This window comes from Sinocyclocheilus grahami, unplaced genomic scaffold (genome assembly GCF_001515645.1).
Source record: "Sinocyclocheilus grahami isolate Dianchi unplaced genomic scaffold, SAMN03320097.WGS_v1.1 scaffold214.1, whole genome shotgun sequence".
In the NCBI taxonomy this organism is placed as follows: Eukaryota; Metazoa; Chordata; class Actinopteri; order Cypriniformes; family Cyprinidae; genus Sinocyclocheilus; species Sinocyclocheilus grahami.
This window is the reverse complement of record NW_015505393.1, coordinates 205791-228459: the sequence shown is the minus strand read 5'-3', so window position 1 is coordinate 228459 and position 22669 is coordinate 205791. Positions and strand designations below refer to the sequence as shown.

Below are 22669 nucleotides of genomic sequence, written 5' to 3'. Positions count from 1 at the left end.
GCATGAGGAAGCAGATATCGTCCTCTTTTGGAAGACCAAACAAAGTAGTTTCACTTTCACAACGAAATACACAGCAACAACAATACTACAGCGAGAATAAAAGTTACGCCTTCTTTCTTTGCATGAACATTTGGGCGGCGTTATGCAAATCTTCCCACATCGTGACGTAGACATGTGGGGGCGTGTTAGAATGAGTCGTTTTAGGTAGGCGTGGTTGACTCTTAACCTTTATAATGAATATTTCTTTGGATTTGAGACTTTAGTCTTTGCAACTTTACAGATCTTCTTTATGCACCAAGAGCTTGTAACACTTCAAAGAGAAAGGAAAAATTTAAATCGCATCATATGACCCCTTTAATAGTGCTGTCAAATCGATTAATCGTATCCAAAATAAACGTTTGTGTTTACATAATATATGTGTGTGTACTGTGTATATTTAAATACACACACATACATGTATATATTTAAGAAATATTTACATGAGTATATATATATTCATATATCATACAGTGGGGAAAAAAAGTATTTAGTCAGCCACCAATTGTGCAAGTTCTCCATATGATATGTAAATATGAATATATATGACATATTTCGTAAATATATAATGTATGTGTATTTTCACAGGAAAAACATTAAACATTTCTTATGCTCATCAAGGCTGCATTTATTTGATCAAAAATAAAAGAAAACTATTTAATATTGTGAAATATTATTATGATGTAAAATATGTTTTTTTCTATTTTAATATACATTAAAATCTAATTTATTCCTGTGATGCAAAGCTGAATTTTCAGCATCATTATTCCAGTCTTCAGTGTCACATGATCCTTCAGAAATCATTCTAATATGCTGATTTATTATCAGTGCTGGAAACGGTTGTGCTGCTTAATATTTTTTTGGAACCTGTGATACTTTTTTCCAGGATTTTTGATGAATAAAAAGTTAAAAAGAAGAGCATTTATTTAAGATATAAATCTTTTCTAACAATATACACTACAGTTCAAAAGTTTGGGGTCAGTAAATTTGTATTCTTTCTTTTTTTGAAAGAAATTACAACTTTTATTCAGCAAGGATGTGTTAAATTGATAAGAAGCGATAGCAAAGATTAATATTGTTAGAAAAAATTTATATTTTGAATAAATGCTGTTCTTTTCAACTTTTTATTCATCAAAAAATCCTGAAAAAAGTATCGCAGTTTCCAAAAAAATATTTGGCAGCACAATTATTGCCAGTATTGATAATTCTAATAATAAATCAGCATATTAGAATAATCATGTGACACTTTATACTGGAGAAATGGCTGATGGAAATTCAGCCACACACATACAGTATATTATGTAAACACAAACTTTTATTTTGGATGTGAATAAACGCATTTAATCGATCTGACAGCACTAAAATTAAACAAATGATAAAATTAACTTATATTTTAAAAACTTGTTTAAACACTTTTTAAATTTAAATTAATTGAATTGAAATCTTGTTTAAATTCATTTTAACAAATGAATACTAATTACTTAAAATATTATTAAAAATAAATAAAAGAACGTCATGCCATTTCAATTTATTTATTTTGGCAATTGATAAATGTAAACCAAAAGATTATTCATAACAAAAGAATAAGTAAGGCATCTATACAACAGAGTCAAACTAGGTCATATTTGATTTAAACAATTTAAAAAAATAAAATAAAAAAGTAAAAAATAAAAAATTAGACTCAAAGCATAAATAAATAAGCAAACAAACAAATATATATAAACACAAATGTATATATATATATATTATAGAAGATTTTGTCTAAGCCATGGTCATTGTATATGAAATATGTATATGTAGAAATGTATATAGCCAATGTATGCAAAACTGTGACAGTGACACATCTGACACAAACACATCTGTTTAATTCTATATTCATGTGCAAAGTTGCAATATTGCCCGAGGACTGTAAAACAACCTTTAGTTATACTGTGTGGTTTTTAAAAATATTCAACAGTAAGCACAATTTCTACTGTTTGTCACATTTCTACCATCAGTTCATTCATATGACAACATCATGCTGCCTAGCTGTACTTCACAAAAATGTTGGCTCTAGTAAGAATAAGACCCGTTGCCGTAAAACAGGGTTGAAGGGGGAAGTAGAGGGGAGCAGACCTGTTGTTTTTAGGTTCTTTCCAGTGATGAGTAAGACTTGAGGAACTTACGTGTGTTTCTTTGTGCCGTGTCGCCTGGTGCCCATAAATCATTGTGGTAGACCGGTACTATCCAGTGAGTGCCCTTTCTTGTGGGAAACCTTTCAGTCAAGTCATGCTTTTCCCACCATTGTGCCCAATTTGGGGGCCCACCTGTTTACTACTTTTAGTGCTCTAACGGTTTACACAGGGCCTTATCCTCAAAGCATATTTTTTCAGTTGGCTTCTCCTAACCTGACCAAGATGTTTTGGATGCTGAACGTGTAATTTAAGTGGTTGGTATGAGCTTTACGTTAATACCCATGTACAGAATGAATACAGTTCCAGACGAAATTTTAATTAATGTTTAAACGTGTCAGCTTTAAATCCTGTTCGTTTTCAGTCAAAAAACTCACTGTAAATAAACTAATCCTATGTTTTGGTGGTTGCTGAGGTGAACCCAGGTAAAGAGGCACTAGAGAGCAGCTCTAATGTCAGGGTCTCATGAATGCAGCACACAGAGCAATCTGCTATACTCCCCCTGCTATACCTCTGAAACCACAGTTTGCTAAAGTGACTTTCTAACAGACTGCAAATGAAATGTTTACTTGGCGGCAATGAAAGCATAAAACGAAATAAACAAGAACCCATGAGTAACACATGTAGCTTTTTTCCTACCCACACACTGGTAGGGAGGTCAGTGAGGGGAGACGTAGGGAAATGTTAGTCTATATGTCTCTCCTCATTCAAGTCTAAATGAAAGAACGCAAACAAGACTAATTAATTACAGTGCCTTGTCATTGTGAATGACTAATAATATTTGGCTACAAGCTGCTACTGTGTGGGGCACTGTTTCTCCATAAATGAAATGAAATAAAATAAAATTACATAAATGTACATGTTTTATGTACTTAAAAAATGTGATAAATTTTTTTATTAATTAATTTATATCAGAGGGTCTGTTTCAAAACATAGTAAGCTACCTACATAGGCAAATATAATGTAGTATCCTAACCGATGTACCCTAATAAGTGACTGTTTTGAAACTCTCTACATAGCAAGCACACAAATAGAAAGACCCTCAACTCTCAAGTGGTTTCAATAGATTTTGGTGTTAGTTTATATTGTGTAAAATTGTCACTGTTCAATACAATTCTTTTTTATCATACGTTTGTGATATAAAAAGAATCATAAATAAAATTTATATAATTATATAATTTATAATGAATTCTAATTTACATAATAAGGAACATTATGCATTGTAAATAAATAAATACATACATACATATGATGCAAATAAATATAATTTATAAATTGCCTACCTTTTGGAACTGCATTCTCATCTGGAGAGTGCCTATAATGCCTTAAAGGGGTCATAAGATGCAATTTCAATTTTTCCTTTCTCTTTGGAGTGTTACAAGCTCTTGGTGCATAAAGAAGATCTGTAAAATTGCAAAGACTAAAGTCTCAAATCCAAAGAGATATTCTTTATAAAAGTTAAGAGTCAACCACCACGCAAAGAAAGAAGGCGTAACTTTTATTCTCACTGTAGTATTGTTGACGCTGCAGCCATGTTGTGAAGGCACTGTGTGCTTCGTTGTGAAAGCGAAACTACTTTGTTTGGTCTTCCAAAAGAGGACGATATCGCTTCGTCATGCCTAGAGCTGATCCGTGCTGGTCGCTGAGGAAATACTTCAACTTTGCGGTGTTGATCGCCGGATTGGCGAGTCCAGCCCGGGGTTGTCACATGTGGTTGCCGCAGGCATCACAATATGGTGAGGGACATAACATTTCCGTCACACGCTTGAGGAATTCGGCCAATCACAACGCACTGGATAGCTGGCCAATCAGAGCACACCTTGCTTTTTCAGACCGATGAGCTTTGTAAAAATCGACACGTTTCAGAAAGGCGGGGCAAAGAGGAGAAACAATAATGTACAGTATGTGGAAAATAATGTGTTTTTTGAACCTTAAACCGCATAAACACATTTCATTACACCAAATACACAAAATAATGTTCTTTTTAGCAGCATCATATGACCCCTTTAAAATGCTATCTGCAATGGCAGTTCACTGTATTTCGGCGCAAACTTGGTCTAATTTTTTGTGGACACCCCTGGGACATTTTTTGTGGTGTCTTGTATCAAAGCTAAAAGTTCAAAACATCCTCGTGTTTAACGTCGGGACAAAAGTCAACTGTGAGTCTACTACGTTTTGTTCACACACTCGTTTAACTCCTCTTAGAGCTCTTGTAAATATTGTCAGACGAGCAGAAGCTTGCCTCTGTCTGCCTCTCAGAGAGCTCTCTACACAGGGCAATATTTATCTTAGTGCAGGCTGCAGGGAGGGCTAAAGCACAAGAAAGGGGTCTAGGTAAACACTTCAGAGGGGTTTGAGACAGCCCTCCAACACTTTACTGAAAAGTGCCAGTGACTGACCTCACAGCTCAATGGCACGGTGCTAACTAGGACAGAGACAAAGCGGGCAAACAGCCAATTGTTTGAAGATAGAGCCTGCAGGGCTAAATAGGGGACGGGAGGATGGGGGGAGGGGGAAATGCCAAAACTCTACTGAAGCTGTAATTTACAGCATTAGAGCGTAACTTTTAAGACAACTTGTGCTTCTCCTAATGTAGTGGTTATAGTCTTCACTTGTCCAGGTGATATTTCACCCAACAAAACTATTACACGGCTCTCTGAAATACTTTATTCTGATTGGCGAATCGTGGCATTCTGCAGTCAATGACTGTAAAAACCAATAATTGATTGTTGTCCCTTCCAACAAAATCTCCTTCTTCTCACATAATAAAATAACTAAATTACAAAAATGTTTTACATCTATGTATTTACTTATTTGTTATGTAGCCATCTAAGTGGGAAAATGATCGCTTCATGACAACTAATCACATCATCTACCCAATTCTCATTACCATAATACTAAAAAATTCACATAAATACAACAAAAACAACAAAACCCAATGATATCTTATTTAAAGCAACAAACTATTTATATGCACTTGTTAATTGAAATAAACCTGAAATACAATAAAATGTACATATTAGATGAAAAACTTAAATAAAACTACACAAAAAATGAGAAGTGTTGCCTTTAAGTTGCAACTAATTGAAACAAATGTTTAAGTACTAAAACTGAAATTAATTTAAATTGAAGCTAAATAGAAATATTACACAAAACAAAAATTTATAAAAATGACAATCACATAACTATACTAATTAATACTGAAAAATATAATTTATTTTAAAACAATGTTATTTAATGTGCTTTTGAAATATAATATATAATTATACTGTATATATGAATTATTTAAATATAATTTGACTAGTATTCGTTTTGTACTGGCTTTCGTGTTTGTAGATGTTAAAAACTAACAAGTGAAATATCTGTATGCATTATGGTAATGATAATGAATTGTGTTAAATAGTCATGAAAATCATAAATCCATAAAAAAAAATTGGATTCATGCACAATTAATGTAAAAAATAATATCTTATTTTGTGGTACATTTTGGAATGATTTGCATGAGATTCACCTGTACACAATAAGCCTGTAAAGATAAAAAAGCTTTGAACTGTACATGGACGTCTTTTCATTGTACATGGTCAAACCTTACACTTACAGATCAAACTGACAATCACAACTATCAGAACATCTTTGCACTAACGTTTTTTTAAACTGTTAAAGTCTACACCCACTCAAGAGCCCCGACCTGTCTGAATTAGTCAGTTCTCATTACCTGTGGTCATAGAAACGATGATGGAGTACAATTAGATTGATAATTGTCAGCAATTAGCTCAAGGCAAAGAAAGAGAAGACGACAAGCTTCAAGATATGTGTTGTGAATACTTAAAACACGTGGAGACTAAAAGCCACTGGTCACAGCCTGACAGCCAGGAAGAGCAATACAATACACTCTGTCTGAGCTAAGAGGCAGGTCATTAACACATAATAGAGAGGGGTGTCACTTTAGACACCTTAATTTGATAATTAGTGACAGGTAAAATTACACTATTGAAGGATGACAGAATAAGGGATATGAAAGTTTGCTGTGCCCTCAGCTATAAGACACAATGAAATGGTTCGGCTTGCCTATTCTCTAGTATCTAAAGTAACAAAATGCAACGCCAGGTGATTTACCAGAATAAAATGACTCATATGGAGACTGTGGATTTATCCTGCAGGGCAGCACATGAGCAGCACATTTTTTTTAAATGCATCTTAAAACATGGAACCCAAATTTTGCATTCATCGCTCATGATGTCTTTGATGAACCTTTTGTTCTGCATCAGCTTTTGTCAGTAGGCCAAAAATCTAAATGACTACCAGAAGTTTTCTCTTACAAAGATATTTAGACAGTAATCAAAGTGCCTCAACATGTTCCTGTTTTCCATTTAGAGTTTGCTAAGGAGGGTGTGCCAACTCTAGTCATCATATATTTTGTATTTTAACTGTATCGTTCATCCAAAAATTATAATTTCCTCACCATGTCATTCCAAACCTATATTACTTTTTTTTGTGTGTGGAACATAATGAAAGTCAATGAGGTACAATCGATTTGAACCCCATTGATTTTCATGGTTTGACCAAAAACATTCCTCAAAATATTTTTCATGTCCCACAGAAGAAATGAAATGCAATCACATGTTTACAAATGTAAACAGAGATGGCAATTAGAGTAGCACATCCACACACACAAAATAAACATCTGGTTTTCCAACTTCTGTCGCGATAGAAACGGTGGCGTAAAACAGAACCATGCTTTACCAAGAAATTTGATTAAAAAGCTGTTCTCCTCTCTTGCAAAGTAATCTCAAAGGGCATTGAAGTTTTACAGTTGCTGCCGCCTTGATGAAGATACACATGTGCCACAGATGTATTCACATCCACGAGCAGATCCTTCAATGGGTATCAGATGGTGCTCCTGCATCAGTGTTTGTTTCTGTACTGTTAAAGTCTTAGTTACAGTGAGCTTACATGATGACATAGGTACATGGTACAAGTTTGAAAATGATAGATAGAATGACAGACACAGAAATAGTCAGATAGATAGATAGATAGATAGATAGATAGATAGATAGATAGATAGATAGATAGATGGATAGATGGATAGATGGATAGATGGATGGATAGAGTTTGCGTGGACTGAACATGGGAATGTGTCACACTGAGTATTCTTCTGTTTGAGCACATTATCATTAGCAGCTATATGCCAATTACAGCGTCTCAAAGCATTTGACAACCTGCCAGCTCAAAACCTATTGAGGTGTCAGAATTTGGCTACACAAACAGACCATTTCAACAGTCAGCATGAACCCACCTGCAATAACATATTTCAGACATGCCTTATTCTGATTCTTTTGCCACGAGGTACCAAAAATAGTCTCTGATAACAGTTAGCATACTGCTTTGAATGGAAAGCCTTTCAAAGGTCTGACAAATATGAAGGTTGTCTAGGTTGTTAAGATATAAAAATAATAAAGATGTATTGCTCATAGTCATCAAAATCCTCCAAAATATAAACTAAGTAAATATAAATGCCGCAATATAAAAATTCTATATTTTATATTAATGAAAAATAATAAAGCCTAAAATTTTAAATGCTACAAATGAATTTAGACATCACACCATCATAATGTACACTTTAATACATTAATACATACTCAACTGATAGCAAGCAAGCAATAAATAAACAAAATAAATACATATGCATATGATAACATTCCTTTAGGGTGTGAAGTTCAAATGAAGTCCCTGGAACTTGCTTTGCTTTGCTAAATAATATCCCACAGAAATCTATCAGCAGAGTAGAAGGCAAATCAAAACACTTTTGGATGATATCTGTGCGATGACACAATGGAGGCCTGGTCTGTATGTCTGCGGTATTCGCTGACTGCTTAAATTAGATAAGAGAGAGCATACTTACACACTGGACCAACACTACAATTCAGTCAGTCAGTGACAAGGTCTCAGTCAACATTGCTCTCAATCCATTTAGCTATTCTGTGGCTGTGTAAACAATGGTATTGTAAAGGCAATGATGTTTATGCTGTGAAGTGGTGGGTTGTGTGGGAGAAACTATGTTCCTTTTTCGCCTCCTGCTCTTGGCAGAGCCGGCACAGCTCCCTCTGGCTCCAGATGCCTCTATGTCGCTGCCAGCAGGGCGAGACTCGCTTGACAGAAGAAAACGTTACCTGCAGCAGACTGCTAATTGGCTATGTCCCAAACACCAGTGTAGAGTTAATGAATACACAACGAATTAACTGAATGTTACAGAAACAAGAGGGGGGAACAAAAATGGAAAAAAATTAATATTCTTTGTTCTCTCATCTTCAGTACAAATATAATCAACAAAAACGCTAGTAAACATTCATTTAAGTGATAAGAATTTACAAAATGTACAATGTGGGATTGCAATAACTATTAATAAAACTGATCAAAATAAACTATAAAAAAATTAATGTTAGAATCTATTAAGCAGGTACACTACCATTCAAAAGTGTGGCAAAATTTTTCTAATAATGTTTTTCGAAGTCGCTTATTCTCACCAAGACTACATTTATTTGATGCTAATAAAAAAAAGTACAGTAAAAACAGTAATAATTATGTTAAGATTCAACTTTTCTATTTTAATATATTTGAAAATATTATTTATTCCTCTGAATAGCTGAATTTTCAGCTGCCATTTCTCCAGTCTTCAGTGTCACATGCTACTTCTGAAATCATTATGAAAACAAAAATCATATATATCCTAAACTGTTGAACAGTAGTGTATTTTTCAATTTGAGGAAAAAAAAGACATATCAGAGCGACCACTGTAATTAAAGGGGTCATATGAGCAATTTCAAATTTTCCTTTCTCTTTGGAGTGTTACAAGCTGTTCGTGCATAGATAAGATCCCTAAAGTTGCAAAGACTAAAGTCTCAAACCCAAAGAGATACTCGTCCACGCCCTCCTAAAACGCCTCGTTTAAACACGCCTCCACATGTCTACGTCACTGTGTGGGAAGATTTGCATAACACCGCCCAAATGTTCACGCAAAGAAAGAAGGCGTAACTTTTATTCACGCTGTAGTATTGTTGTTGCCGCCGCCGCCATGTCTTGAAGATGCTGTGTTTCATTGTGAAAGCGAAACTACTTTGTTTGGCCTTCCAAAAGAGTATGATATTTGCTTCGTCATGCCTAGAGCTGATCCATGCTGGCCTTCCAAAAGAGGACACAACTAGAAATCAGTAGTTAAGTTGTATTTACAACACTGTTCCAGAAACCCAACCCAAATATTCAGATGTGTGCAGCGCATTTTATGGAGGACTGTTTCCTGAACCTGGAAGAGTAGCCTTCAATGCGTCTGTGCACAAAGGCTGTTTGTGGGGCAGTTCCAACTTTGCAAGGACAGTCTGGCGCTTCTGACTCACAGCCTGTAAGTACATTTTTTATATTTAAAGAATTTTCCACTGATGATTCAAACGTGAGTTTTGAGCAGTGTAGAGTAGCGCTTGTTGTTTGTCGTTTCTCCGATCACAACATGGTTTTATTCAGCCAATCACAACGCACTGGATAGCTGGCCAATCAGTGTACACCTCGCTTTTCAGACCGATGAGCTTTGTAAAAAATCTACGTGTTTCAGAAAGGCGGGGCATAGAGGACAAACAATAATGTACAGTATGTGGAAAATAATGTGTTTTTTGAACCTTAAACCGCATAAACACATTGCATTACACCAAATACACAACATAATGTTCTTTTTAGCAACTTCATATGAATCCTTTAAATACTGTCAAGTTTGATTTCTGCAGAAAGATATTTCTCTTCTACAAACCTTTAAATTCCATAATTCACTGTACATTATCTGAACATTCCAATTAAGCACAAGTACATGCTGAAATGTTTGAGATTTTACTCTGCTTCCTGTTACATTTGGATCTTTCATATCTGTGTTGATACCTACATGGCTCCATGCCACGACATGTCAAGTGCATGTCTTGTTTATTCCATCAGTCTCATGCCGTCAAAGATAAGATACTATCCTACTGGATCCACGTTAAACCACTCGGCTCCAGGAGGAGGCGGGTTAGAGGGAGCACTGGGGCCAGGAACAAGTCCGTATCTGCTGGTGCCTTGGGATGACCTTTTTTCTCTTTGAAGCACAGACCAAGAATGCATAGTTTACAATGTGGGAAACTACCTAAGCCACAACGGAGTTTAAATTCACACTGATTTATACCTCGAGAATCAGATGGACCTTAAACTTGGACTTTGCATGAGCAAAAACCTGCTTTCTCATCCATTGGGTGTGTAGGCGGTGGTTCCAGCCGAATAAGTATTCGAATGGCATGGATTTCATTTGGAAATCGTGTTCATTTTCCTGAAAGCTAAACTTTTTTTTTCACTTCTTCTCTTACCATAAGCTAGACTTATTTTGGGAAAATTGTTTTAAGAATGATTGAGACTGTACGCTGCTGCCAGCAGAGTGAGTTGGCTTTTATAAGAAGCAAATGAGTAAGGAAACATTTAGATTCCATTTCCCATGTACAAGCTTTCAAAATTCCAAAATATTTTGGTCTCTGGCAGCTTTTCCCTGCTGCCCACAGGCCACACAGAAGGAGAGGAGTGAGCGGTACATATGATACTGTACATCCTGTGGCTTCCTCCAGAGGCCAATGCTTCAGCAAATCTGAGCAAATAGCCATCCATGTATTATTTTCTTAACACTATTTTCCCTGACATTTTGACCAGCAGGTTTATGAGCACGAATCAAACAGATCTGCAAGAAGGAAATTCAAAGAGCCTGCTAGCTAACATGGCAAGCCCCACATAAGGCTTAAAATTTCTTCTTACAAACGAAGAAAAGTGCACAGCAGACATTTCTGATTTTTAGACAATCTTCTCTTTGAACGAACTTTGGTTTCTTCTGAGTTTTAGTCTAAAAGCAAAGGTTCTGTCATCATTTACTCACTCTCATATGACTTTCTTCTGTAGAACATAAAATGAGATGTTTTCATGACTGAAATGGTCACTGTTTTCCATGCAATTACAACAAATTAATTTTCTAAAAGATTGCAAAAACACGTTAGTGTTAAATATGCTATATTGTAACCAGAATGAATTTTCAGTTTAACTTTGTTATTCACAAAAACATTCTAGCTCTACTTGACTCATTCATCGAGAGTTGCAAGTTCGAGAGAGAAGTAGCTGTCTGGTTTGTGAACAAATCTTTCTTGTGAGTCACATCTTTTTAGCGAATCAATCGATCTGGTTAACAAGATTAGTGTGAGTGATTTATTCATGAATCAAACTGATTTGGTTCACAAGTTCAAATAACTGACTCAATGATTGAACTTGCAGTAACGGGAGGGGAGGACTATTATAGAATAAAGACTTACATTGCAGTCTGTTTCTAAACTGGAATTTAGCATATGAGCTTGTTGTGGACCACTTTTTTTATGGTCCTTTGCATCTTAAAGTTTGAAAGCTTCAGCCACCATTTCTTGTAATTGCACTGAAAAGAGCAACCAAGATGCAATTATAAGAACATCATTCAGTTTTGACAGACTGATGACAGCATTTTTATTTTTGGAAAATATATTGCATTAATATATTGATTATATTCCATTTGTGGACCTTTTCAAGATTAACAGTACTACCTGTAAGAACATTTTACCTTTAGGAGACTGAGGTTAAGTACTTGCTCAAGGTTACTTGGTTATCCAAAGCAACTTGCTGGAAGGTACAATGAGAGCAGCAATGGGACCTCAGTGCCTCTGTGTTCTTGGGTTACAACAACTTGTACTTTGACTCAATGTTAGTAAGTTAGTAGTCCAGCTCCATCAGTAGGTAACCGCCATCCTTATCAAAGGCACAAAGAAGACAGCATAGAATTGTGTTGATACAGCACTGGCTTGAATCAGTTTGCCAAACTATCTGCGATACTGTGCAAGTAAGTATACGACAGAGCTACTGTATATTGACATTCAGTACTTCAATGAATGGTGAAAGAAGCCGAATCATGCTGCAGTGCATGCAGTACTGTCTGTCTACCAGCGGTCGGAGGATTCCTCTGTTTGTTATCACTTGACCGACTGCATTTACACAGTCAACCCCCGCTGCTTATTTTGCTGGTCGCACAGTTTACAATAGTGCGTCTAGGCCCTGTCCTTGGAGCGTGTCCAGTAATGACTACTACTGTCGGCCCCCCTGTCTGTCTTTAACGCAGGACAACCTGCTGACACACCAACCGCCAATCTGTGGGAATTCTTTTCCTGGAAAGCAGCATATTACAGAGGCTCTGCAGCTGTGCATTTAACTGTAGTAATAAATGTGTTTCTAGATATTATATTTAACATACATTTCTGTGCAGACCTCCTACAACGCTGAGCATTTTGAAAGACTAGTTCAGCGGTGGCGAACTCCGGTCCTGGAGAGCCGCAGCCCTGCAGAGTTCAGCTCTAACCCTAATTAAAACTCACCTGCCTGTAGCTTCCTAATAACCGTTCAGACCTTGATTAGCTTGTTCAGGTGTGTTTGATTAGGGTTGAAGCAAAACTCTACAGGGCTGCGGCTCGCCAGGACCGACGTTCGCCACCCCTGGAATAGTTGAATGCTTCTTGATTTGCTTGATAAAGGCTTGAAAAGTGCTAACTGAGCCTTTGCTAAGCTCCGCCCCTCTTGGTTCCTGTTGCTAATGCTTCTCACAATCAACTGAATGGAAAGAAGCCTCATCTTGCAGCAATTACAAGTTATAACATTAGTGTAAGAAAAAACTATTCCTTTTTTAATGTAAAAATAGAGAAAAAAAGTATGCACAGTTAAATATCTAATGGTAATCAATCAATCAATCTAATATCAACCAATATGGTCCAGAACATTTTGTGCATCTCTAAATGCCTGTTCTATGAGCTGAATCTAAACCTAAATAGAAAGAATGCAGCATTACAAATCCTTAAAAAAAGTTTTTTTTGTATCAAGCAACTAAAAAAAAGAAAGAGCTTGCACATTCTTTTTGTACTGTAAATGATGAAGGAGTGTTATAAAGTGAATATTGTCTTTGTTTATCCTCTGTAGATGTCTGGAAGACTTCAGATGTTCTCTTCCTGTCATGCTTCACTGGGCTGCGGGTCTGGCTCAGGATTGTGTGTGGGTAGAGGTTCACACCCTGCTTTCATTAACGACAGTCCAGATGTGTCTGTTCACCTGACACTACATTTCACCACATGCTGCCTGAGCCCAAGCCAGATACCCTGTATATATATAAATATATAGTAGGGGTGTAATGGTACACAAACATGACGGTTCGGTACGTACCTCAGTTTTGACGTCACAGTTCACTATGGTTTTGGTACAACAGGGGGAAAAAACTAAACAAAAAATCACTTTATTAAATATTTAACAGTGGTTTACTGAACAAATTGCTCTTTCTTTAAATACATTTAATTATAATAAAAAAAATTCTTATGGATAAAAATCTCAGATTCTGCTCTAAAGTATAGGGAAGGTTACAACTGACAACAGAGCCCAAAATTAAATTAAATTACTATTTATTTTTATATAATAATCAACACTCAAATTAAAAAATTTTATGCAAACATGTAAATAATGCATAAAATGCAGTTTTTAAAATAACTTCTAAATTATACACTTTCTATTGGTGAAATATAATCATTTACACAGTGGCCGTCATAACTTGTTTCATAACAGACTTATTTAAACATAAATTAAATAAGACATCACTAACATGATGCGTTAACATCACTGCGTCTTTCCGCAGTTGAAACACTGATTGAGCGATTACATGCGGCATGAGATGTTCATTCATGTTTATTTTGCGTTAAAACTAGTAGTAAAGAGGAAGGGATGATCACGCTCACTGCCGTTTGAACTGAGGCGCCTATTCGGTGATCTGTCACGCCACATCAAAGAGTGTCAAAACAGCATTTATTGTTTGAATCCCCCCCCTCCTCATGAAAATTTTACACCCCTAATATATAGATACCCTGATCTTTCATTCACAGTAAAGGGGCCACCAAAACACCTGTGAGGGAGAGAGACTCCACAGCTTTTGAATCCACACTTGGAAACATAAAAAGGACGGAATTATTTCCGCGTTTGAAGTTAGGACTAAACTGTGCATGCTGGGAATGGCACGCTGTTAAAAAAAGGAGAAAAAATAAGGCAGAGACGAATAGAGAACGAGAAGGGAGTGGGCTAATCTCCTGAAGCATCCATATATTGCTCCTTACTTCTCTCCCACTGCTTGTAAACGGCTGGAATGTAACGTTGTCTTTGGACCCCGTGTGTGTAGATGTCTCCAGTATGGAGAGATTAATGTGCGCAGACGTTGCCTAAAGCTGCCTCTTTTTGACTTTTAACAAGGGGCTTTGAAGCAAGGATAGAGCCTTTCAGCGTTAAAGTAATATCAGAGGCACATTCTTTCATTTCTTAGTCAGTTATGCATTGTATCTTTGTGTGGCGGCTGTATCTTTGTCAACGCGTCATGTCTGGCAGATACAACATCTGAGAAATGGGTCAAAACGAGTTTGTCTTTGCCCTTGTAATAGTGAATCTTCTCTCGCGCAAAGTTTGCAATGCATAAGAGCGCATTTTAAAAGAAGTAGTTCTTTCAGAGCACTTTAAATATTCCTCAGAACTCAGATGTTAACAGTATACATATATTATTCTTTATTTTCAAGCACACTAATGTTCGAAATACACCAGACATTTTTAACATCAAACTGTCGAAAAGTAAAAAGACTAAAACCCATGTGACCGAACTCAAGCAAACTCAAAAAAGGAAAAGTGCACTGGACTTCCTCTTTCCAGTCTCGTTCCGTATGTAGGGCATAACTTCTCTGACTTTTACTTTCTTTAATGAGTATGGAAGGGAATGGAGCTACTTCTTCAACTTCTTGATCGGAATCTCTTGTTCTTCAAGCAGACTTTATGCCACAATCAAATGCCTGTGGACTCGCCGAAAAAACAAAATCAAGACATCCCCCTGCTTTCACTTACCATATCTAATCTTTAAATCCCCTTTTGGGGCTGGTCAGTCCCCCATGTGAAATTTAAGATGAGAAGAGCAGGGGGATCTTGGAAAGCCATTTACTTAACTGTTTATAAAAGCCACATGAAGGAAACTTTGCACAAATCCACTTAACCGCTTGTGAAAGAGCTTGTTTCTACAAGGACAGAACAAGCAGCATGACTGGAAGCGAACAAAATGGAAAGAAAAATTAAGCAAACTATCCACCGACAGCAATAAAATTATCTTTTAGTTTTTCTTGCTAAGGTAGGATCGAGGCTAGGTGCTTTTACACCTTTTGGGAAGCCGAAATGAAAGTATTTCCCACTCTAAAATGGTATCAATCTTCTGGAAAGACTGCAATCTGTTCCTGATAGTGAGCGGTCATACATCTGACAGGAAGAAAAATTTAGACTCAGTCAATAGGCCTTCCTGTAAGCTGCCTGCATGACTTCTCGGGTGTCGGGCAATGGTGGGGTCAGTATTGACTGAGGTAGTTTCAAAACCAATACAAAAGTAACTATTTGTTTCATGCACTAAATTTGCAGAGTTTGTGCTAGTTTACTACATGGTGGCCTTATCACATTGCCAATGGTCGTGACGCCAGTGGTTTTAAATATGTGATGACCAAACATCATTGACTAAAGTTGGTTGCACACATGACGAGAAGCACCGCACAGCAACTCAGGACAATTTTGTGCTCAAGTTCAAGGCGGCAGTCCAAAAAAGGGAATCTAATCACCATATAGGCCAAAGTTCACTTCAAGAATGTTAGGCTAAAAACTTGTTTGTGTTTTTTTGCCATTTTGGAGAATTTTACAGAAAAAAAGACATTTTGTGTTCCACAGAAATAGAAGAGTCATATGTGCACAAAACTTTTAAGACATTACAAATCAGCAAATGTAAGACAAAAAAAACCACCTACAACACCAAAATAAATGTGGCCTGCTCATGCTATCCTCTCAGAGATCCCCTTTCTCTGGACCAGAAAACCCACTGCAGCGGAAGGGCCTCATTTAGAGAAACAGAAAGGCAAGGCAGAGGAAAAAAGAGAATAAATCCCTTTCTCAGGAAGATTAGTGGCTGTCCCTTTAGAGTGGGGTTGTGGATAGAGCAGCTTTTTAAGCCACATTTTTCTCTGCCAGTGGCTTGACCCCGGTGCATTGCCTCTCTCCCCTGGGCTGCCCGCTGTACTGCTCTCTGCTCCTCCCACCCAGCCTCCCTACCCATTCTTCACTGTCTCTACGGAGAGCTACTCAGGACGGATAAAGAAATACCTCTTCTTCTCTGACATGGTGCTGGAGACCAATCTAGAACAGCTCTGTGTGTTTTCACTAATGTAAAAAAGGTGAACCTAGGCTGGAAAATCATGTCCGCCTACTTTTATCGAACCAGGAGCTAGTAATATCACAGATCAGGAGGTGGGATAACATCGTGAAAAAATGTATCACTGTTTGCAAAAAAATATTAAGCAGCAAAACATAAATAATAATACAAAAAATTATGATTTGTGCACCAAATCAGCACATTAGAATGATTTAAGGATCACGTGACACTGAAGATTGGAGTTCAGCTTTGCCTAATAATTTTTCACAATTATAATGTTTTTACTGTATTTTGGTCAAATAAATGCAGCCAAGCAAACTGACTTTGGTCAGGATCATGTCAGGACAAATTAAATTCAAGAACACAGGTTTAAAATTTGGCCTGAACTGGTGGGAAAGAATGTGTGGTGGTTGGAGGAATTTCTTTGCAGATTTTCCTTTGAAACACTGACACTGTAGGTATCATGTACCTACACCGAGCACACATTGTTTCGGGGTACTGAACTAAAGTTGGACCGAGTAGCTAATAAATCCTGCAGATCCCCTGTAACCGCTAAACTGACCTCAATAAAACAAATTCTGCACCATAAAAGTCTGAGCAAAAGCTGTAAATAGACATAACAGAGAGAGACGAAACAAAAGGTATTGAATAGCTCAGAAATGCTTTAAATAAGTTGAGTCCTGCTCCTGGAGATCTACTGCCCTGCAGGATTTAGATCCTCTAACTCTACTCAAACACACTTGAACCAGCGAATCCAAGTCTTCAGATTCATTGGCAATTACAGGCAGGGTTTGAAATGAACCATGCAGAGAGACAGCTCTCCAGAGACGGGACTGAGTATGTGTGGGTGTCCTAATGTTTTTACACAAGAACTAAGAATGTCTTCGTATATTGCATTTGTTCAATTAACTGCAGACTAATAAGAATAATTTGTTCAAGAATTAGCCATCACTACTTATCTCTTGAACCTAGAAGAGCTAGGTTATATCACAATTTCCAGTGAACAAGGACTCAGTTTTCATTCGTATGGACACTATACACTAAATAGATGTAATTATTATCCAACAGTCTACTGATATGCATTATCAGACAATACATACATAAAAAATGTATGCATAATTAATGCACATATTTGTTGATTTATTCATGTTATATGGGTATGATGCAACGCAGAATTGCAGTGTCAACAATAACCAGAATGTACTATGAAAAAAGATGATCTTAATATTGAAGACGACTCAAAATAATCATTATCTTTACATGAATTTTGTCTGGCAGGCCAACAAACTCTATTGGTGTCACCCAACACTATTAAAGTATGTCATACAATGAAAAACTACATTACCATCTCAGTACAGACCCTGGCAGCCAAAAACCATGATGCTAAAAAGCTCAGACAGCCATGATTAGTAATACATAAATTCTGGTCTCCAGTGGTAGGAACAAGGTCATTCACTATCATTGAGGTTTGTATTCAAACACAGCCAAAAACTAATAAACAACACCACAAAATAAATGACTATTCCTTAAGTATTTCCTGTTATCATACTTTTTGAGTTTCTAAATATGCAAATGAATGCTTTTAACATTCATAATATCCCAAAACATCATACACTGAAACAAAATATAACACCCTTCCAAAGCCCAAGCACACCGATGCCCTATTTCTCCTTTTGTCTTAAACAATTTATGATCATCACTTTCTTATGGCAGGCCACCAAACCCCTCATTAAACCGTAAGATGCCATAATATGAGCAGGTCATTAGCATTTCAAAGGTCTTTCACCATCTTCATGTTTGTCAGATGGACAGCGCAGTCCACTGCTCTCCCTGAAGCTTTAATAAATTTATAACATTTATACTCTGGAGGTAAGAACAAGGCCTTTCAACCTAGTTAGAGAAGGGTTTTCATCACACATTCACTGACATCTTTTAAACATGTACAGCCTCTCGTCCATTCTGTTCACTCTTTCCTTTGCATCTTTGAGTCAACAAGTGATACATGAGCAAACCGGTCCGATATGCAATACATTTCTATACATACCTCAGATGACAATCTAGGCTACAGCGTATATATAATATTTGAAGAGTTAATTTGCAAAAACCGATAACTCCATTTTTATTAAATTTTTTCAGAAATCACGTTTTTTTTTATTGCGCATTCCAAGTAATATCAATCAAACTGCAGTTGGGTTGTTTTGATTAAGCAATAACTTAAACAAATACAGGTCATTTAACAAATTAAAGTTAATTTGAAAGTATTTTTTTTACATATTAAAAGTTTGTTTTATAGCAAAAGCAAATAACTCCACATTTCTCCACATTCATTTTTGTAATCTCCTCAGATGACAATGTAGATGCTTGACAAACGTTGTTGTTGTTGTAATCATAAACTGTATGGATGTGATTACACGCAATACACGTAGCTTTTCCCTCACCATTGTAACGCGCTGTTTTTGCAAGGTTCCGTGAAAACGTTTCAGCTTTTATTTTCCTTTTTCGCCCTGAAGAAGATATCACAGGTTCATCAAGTTCGTCGAAATTATCCATCCTCGATCACTTTTAGTCAGCTTTGACGAAACTCCTCTCAGCTAGCACGTCTTTTCAAAGTGAAAGTAGCCTTGTCACCTGACCTGAATACAGCGCGCTGATTCGCTAAAATGGACTTATCGGCTTCTGTTCAAAAACATCAAGGGCTCTTGTCGGCTTCTGCAGTAAAACGTGAACTCGCGATGCCTTGAAAGTGGACAAAACTGGCTTTTTTGACAAAATGTGTTTAGGGTTCAGATCGCGCTATATGTGGAGAACTTTTTTTTTTAAAGCGGCGTTTATCAGTTTTTGCTAATGAACTCTTAATTTATTATATTATATTATATTAAATTATATTTATATATAAAAGATAACGAGAAATAGAAAAATATTAACAATGATAAATGCCCAAAACTAAAATAAAAAATATGAATAATATTATAATAGTTTATAAATAGTACTAAAATAACACTGTTCTAAACAGGTTCTCATCAGATTCTCAACACTGTTCTAAACTACAGCCCAATGCTGTAGTTTCAGCATCTAGCACCAGGGGCTAAATGAGCCGTGCTAACAGTCTAAACCTGTTTGTGGCGCTTTCAAAAAAAATTTTTTTTAATTTTTGTTTGAGTTGTCCAACCAGGGGTGCATTTCCCAAAAGCATCCTTAGCTAACTATGGTTGCAAGTTCTATTGAATTCTATTGGTAATGACAGAACTTGCAACCATAGTTGCTTTTGGGAAACACACGCCTGGTTGGACAACTCAAACCAAAAAAAAAAAAAATGTTTTTTTAAAAGCGCCACAAACACTTCACAAGTCAAACTACAAATGGCCTTTGGGTTTACACAATAAACCGGGATAGGAAAGAAAGTAATTCAAAGGTGCATAGCTTTGTTTTTTAACTAATGTAGTGAGCCATTTTACACTTGAGATTACTGTACCTCGGGATGCTGTGGTCGGTGAGGGCTTTTTGGGAAGGTCTGAGAAACTGCTGCCATCCAGGCCTGACCCCTTGCATTCCTTCTTTTCTGTGGTGGTGGGACTTGTGGTCTCCATGATGAGTCTGAAAGAGAAAAACAACAACTGATTTTTAGCGTTACGTGAGCTTTAATCGTGTCAGTCACACAAACAGATGACCTGAAACATGCGGCAGTAGGTAGCAGACAAAAAGAGGTGTCGCAACTGGACTCCAAAGTCTTAAAAATGCATGAAATCTTCCAAATGGCAATCAGAGGGTGTGACTGAAATGTATCCATTAAATAAACTACAATTCAAAAGAAAAATCCTTCACTTCCCTCTGCCCTGTCTCATGACTTGTCTGTTTATTTTGAGAGCTTAGAGGAGCCGTTGTAAAAATGCCATGTTACCAGAAGAGACAAAGCAGAGAGCGTGCGGAGAACCTCCTCTGCTCTGTCAGAGCGCTCAAGTGCCTGTGCTGAAGGCAGATGACTTGGCAGCACGCCGCTTGTTTAACTTTGTGTAACCTACAAGATTATCCTTGGTTCAGAGCAAACAGCGAGTGGTTTAGGACTGAAAAGAGGTCCGAATTGAGGCCATTCAGTCTCTGATTGTGGCTGCCCATGTTGTTTGTTCTTCAGCAAATAATCAAGTATGTTTAATATGCTTTGCAAAGCATGATGCAAGAAGAATTAGCTTAAACAAATAGGGCAACAATCCTTTTCACATCAACACTCGTATAATGTAGCACATAAAATGTAGTTAAACAACTAAATGTTGAATAGACCGAAGAGCTGGGTGATTCATTCAATTTTGTGTTCAATTATGATATAGACTTATAGTACAACGATTATGAAAACAAGATCATCGAGATAAAAGATTATTGTGCTGCATTCTGTTTTGCATTGATTCGAACCTCTATAATTGTTAAATAGTTTTAGTAGTGGAAATGCACTACTGTTGATCTTATTTTTAAAAAAATTGTATATTATTTATTCAAATTTATAGTTATTTATTTATTTATTTGTTATTTTGATTCCTTTTATTCAATTTTTACATTTATTTTCTTTTTGTTTTTTTAGTTGAATGAATGATCAAAGAAAGTTTTTTTTTTATTTTTTTTTTTAAGTTCAATAAATGCACATTGTTTCCGAAGTCAATGAGTAATCATGATAAATAACCCTGATATCAATATTGACAAAAATTATCACATTTTTGCCATAATCAACCAGCTATTTGGAAGCCCGTTCCCCTATAAATGAAAAATCAAAATTGGAACATTGTGAGATACAATTTAAAATAAAAAATACATTCACAACTATATGAAATAAAGAACTCGCACTGTCATACACTTTATATTTTGCTTTTCAAAAAAATAAAAAAAACTTCATTTTTCATACCACAAGCACCATTTAGGGAAAATAATTGGCATATTAGTGTGCTACAAAAGGAAAATTATGCATGCAAACTAAATGATGCTTTACTTTTGACCTTCTAAATGTTGTTTCTACACGCTAATCCAAAATATAATTTTCTTATGTTCAGCATCCTATAAGAGTACCTGTGGCCACATTCATCAGCCATTTCTTGTGCCAGTCAAACATCCCTTTGCCAAGGTAAGCCGATTAGAGGTGGACTGTTGGAGTTGGCCAGCATCTGTCTCAGTGCTTGTTAGCCAAGAGTGTACATTTACCATCCTGTCACACTGACACCTCTTCACACTTTCCTTTGGAGATGTAACTAAACATTGTAGATGTCAAAGGATTCATTTATACATTAATAACGAGGCCTCCTGATGCTGCTTGTGAAGTCAGTGCTGTCATCAAATGTACACAGGCCAATTATAACAACTGGGACATTTCTATATGTCTCTTAAGGAAAACACCTTCCAGGACTCAAGGTTTTTCTTGTTCCATATCATTACCGTCATATTGTTAAAAGAGAATGTTAAATGAAATGAATCACTTTTGATGACATTAGTCAAACGCAAACATGCTTTTACTGGCACTGGTCACCTTCATTTGCCGGTAACATCTATTACTGCAGCCAAATCTGCCTTGGAATCGACACAGAGTAAAAATGACTCATACATACCTGTGAAAGATGACAATCAATTATTTCAATAACATGCACTGTAACATTTCTTGTTACCGATATCTAGAGTCTGAATCCAATATAATATATTACTGATTCTATAAATATTAAACAAACAAACCAACACTACCATTCAAAGCCGTTTGGACTGGAGTTGGTACAATTTTTTATGTTTCTGAAAGAAGTCTCTTATGTTCATCAAGGCTGCATTTATTTTATCAAAAGAACAGTAAAACTGTGTATTTTTACAAATTGTACAAATTTACAGATTACAATCTGTTTTCTATTTTAATATATTTAAAAAAATTATTTGCTTATGTAATATTTTTTACTATTATCAATGTTGAAAACAGCTGTGCTGCTTAATATGTAAACCATAATAATTTTTTTCAGGATACTTTGATAAATAGAAAGTTAAGAAGAACAACATTTATTTGAAAATAAAATCTTTTGTAACATTATAAATGTTTTTACTGTCACTTTTGATCATTTTAATGAATCATTGCTGAATATGAATGTGAATGGTGTATATATATATATATATATATATATATATATATATA

General features: G+C 36.1%; 1 protein-coding gene across 2 annotated transcripts in view; it reads right to left on the bottom strand.

Moving 5' to 3' along the window:
* Positions 1-22669, bottom strand: part of LOC107596061 (zinc finger protein GLI2-like) — a 91663-nt gene that overhangs the window by 50304 nt on the left and 18690 nt on the right. For both annotated transcript variants that reach the window (XM_016286668.1, XM_016286669.1), the window contains exon 2: positions 19997-20118. In XM_016286668.1, coding sequence (XP_016142154.1) covers positions 19997-20111 — 115 coding nt within the window. In that variant the 5' untranslated portion in view covers positions 20112-20118. The remainder of the gene's footprint in view (positions 1-19996; positions 20119-22669) is intronic.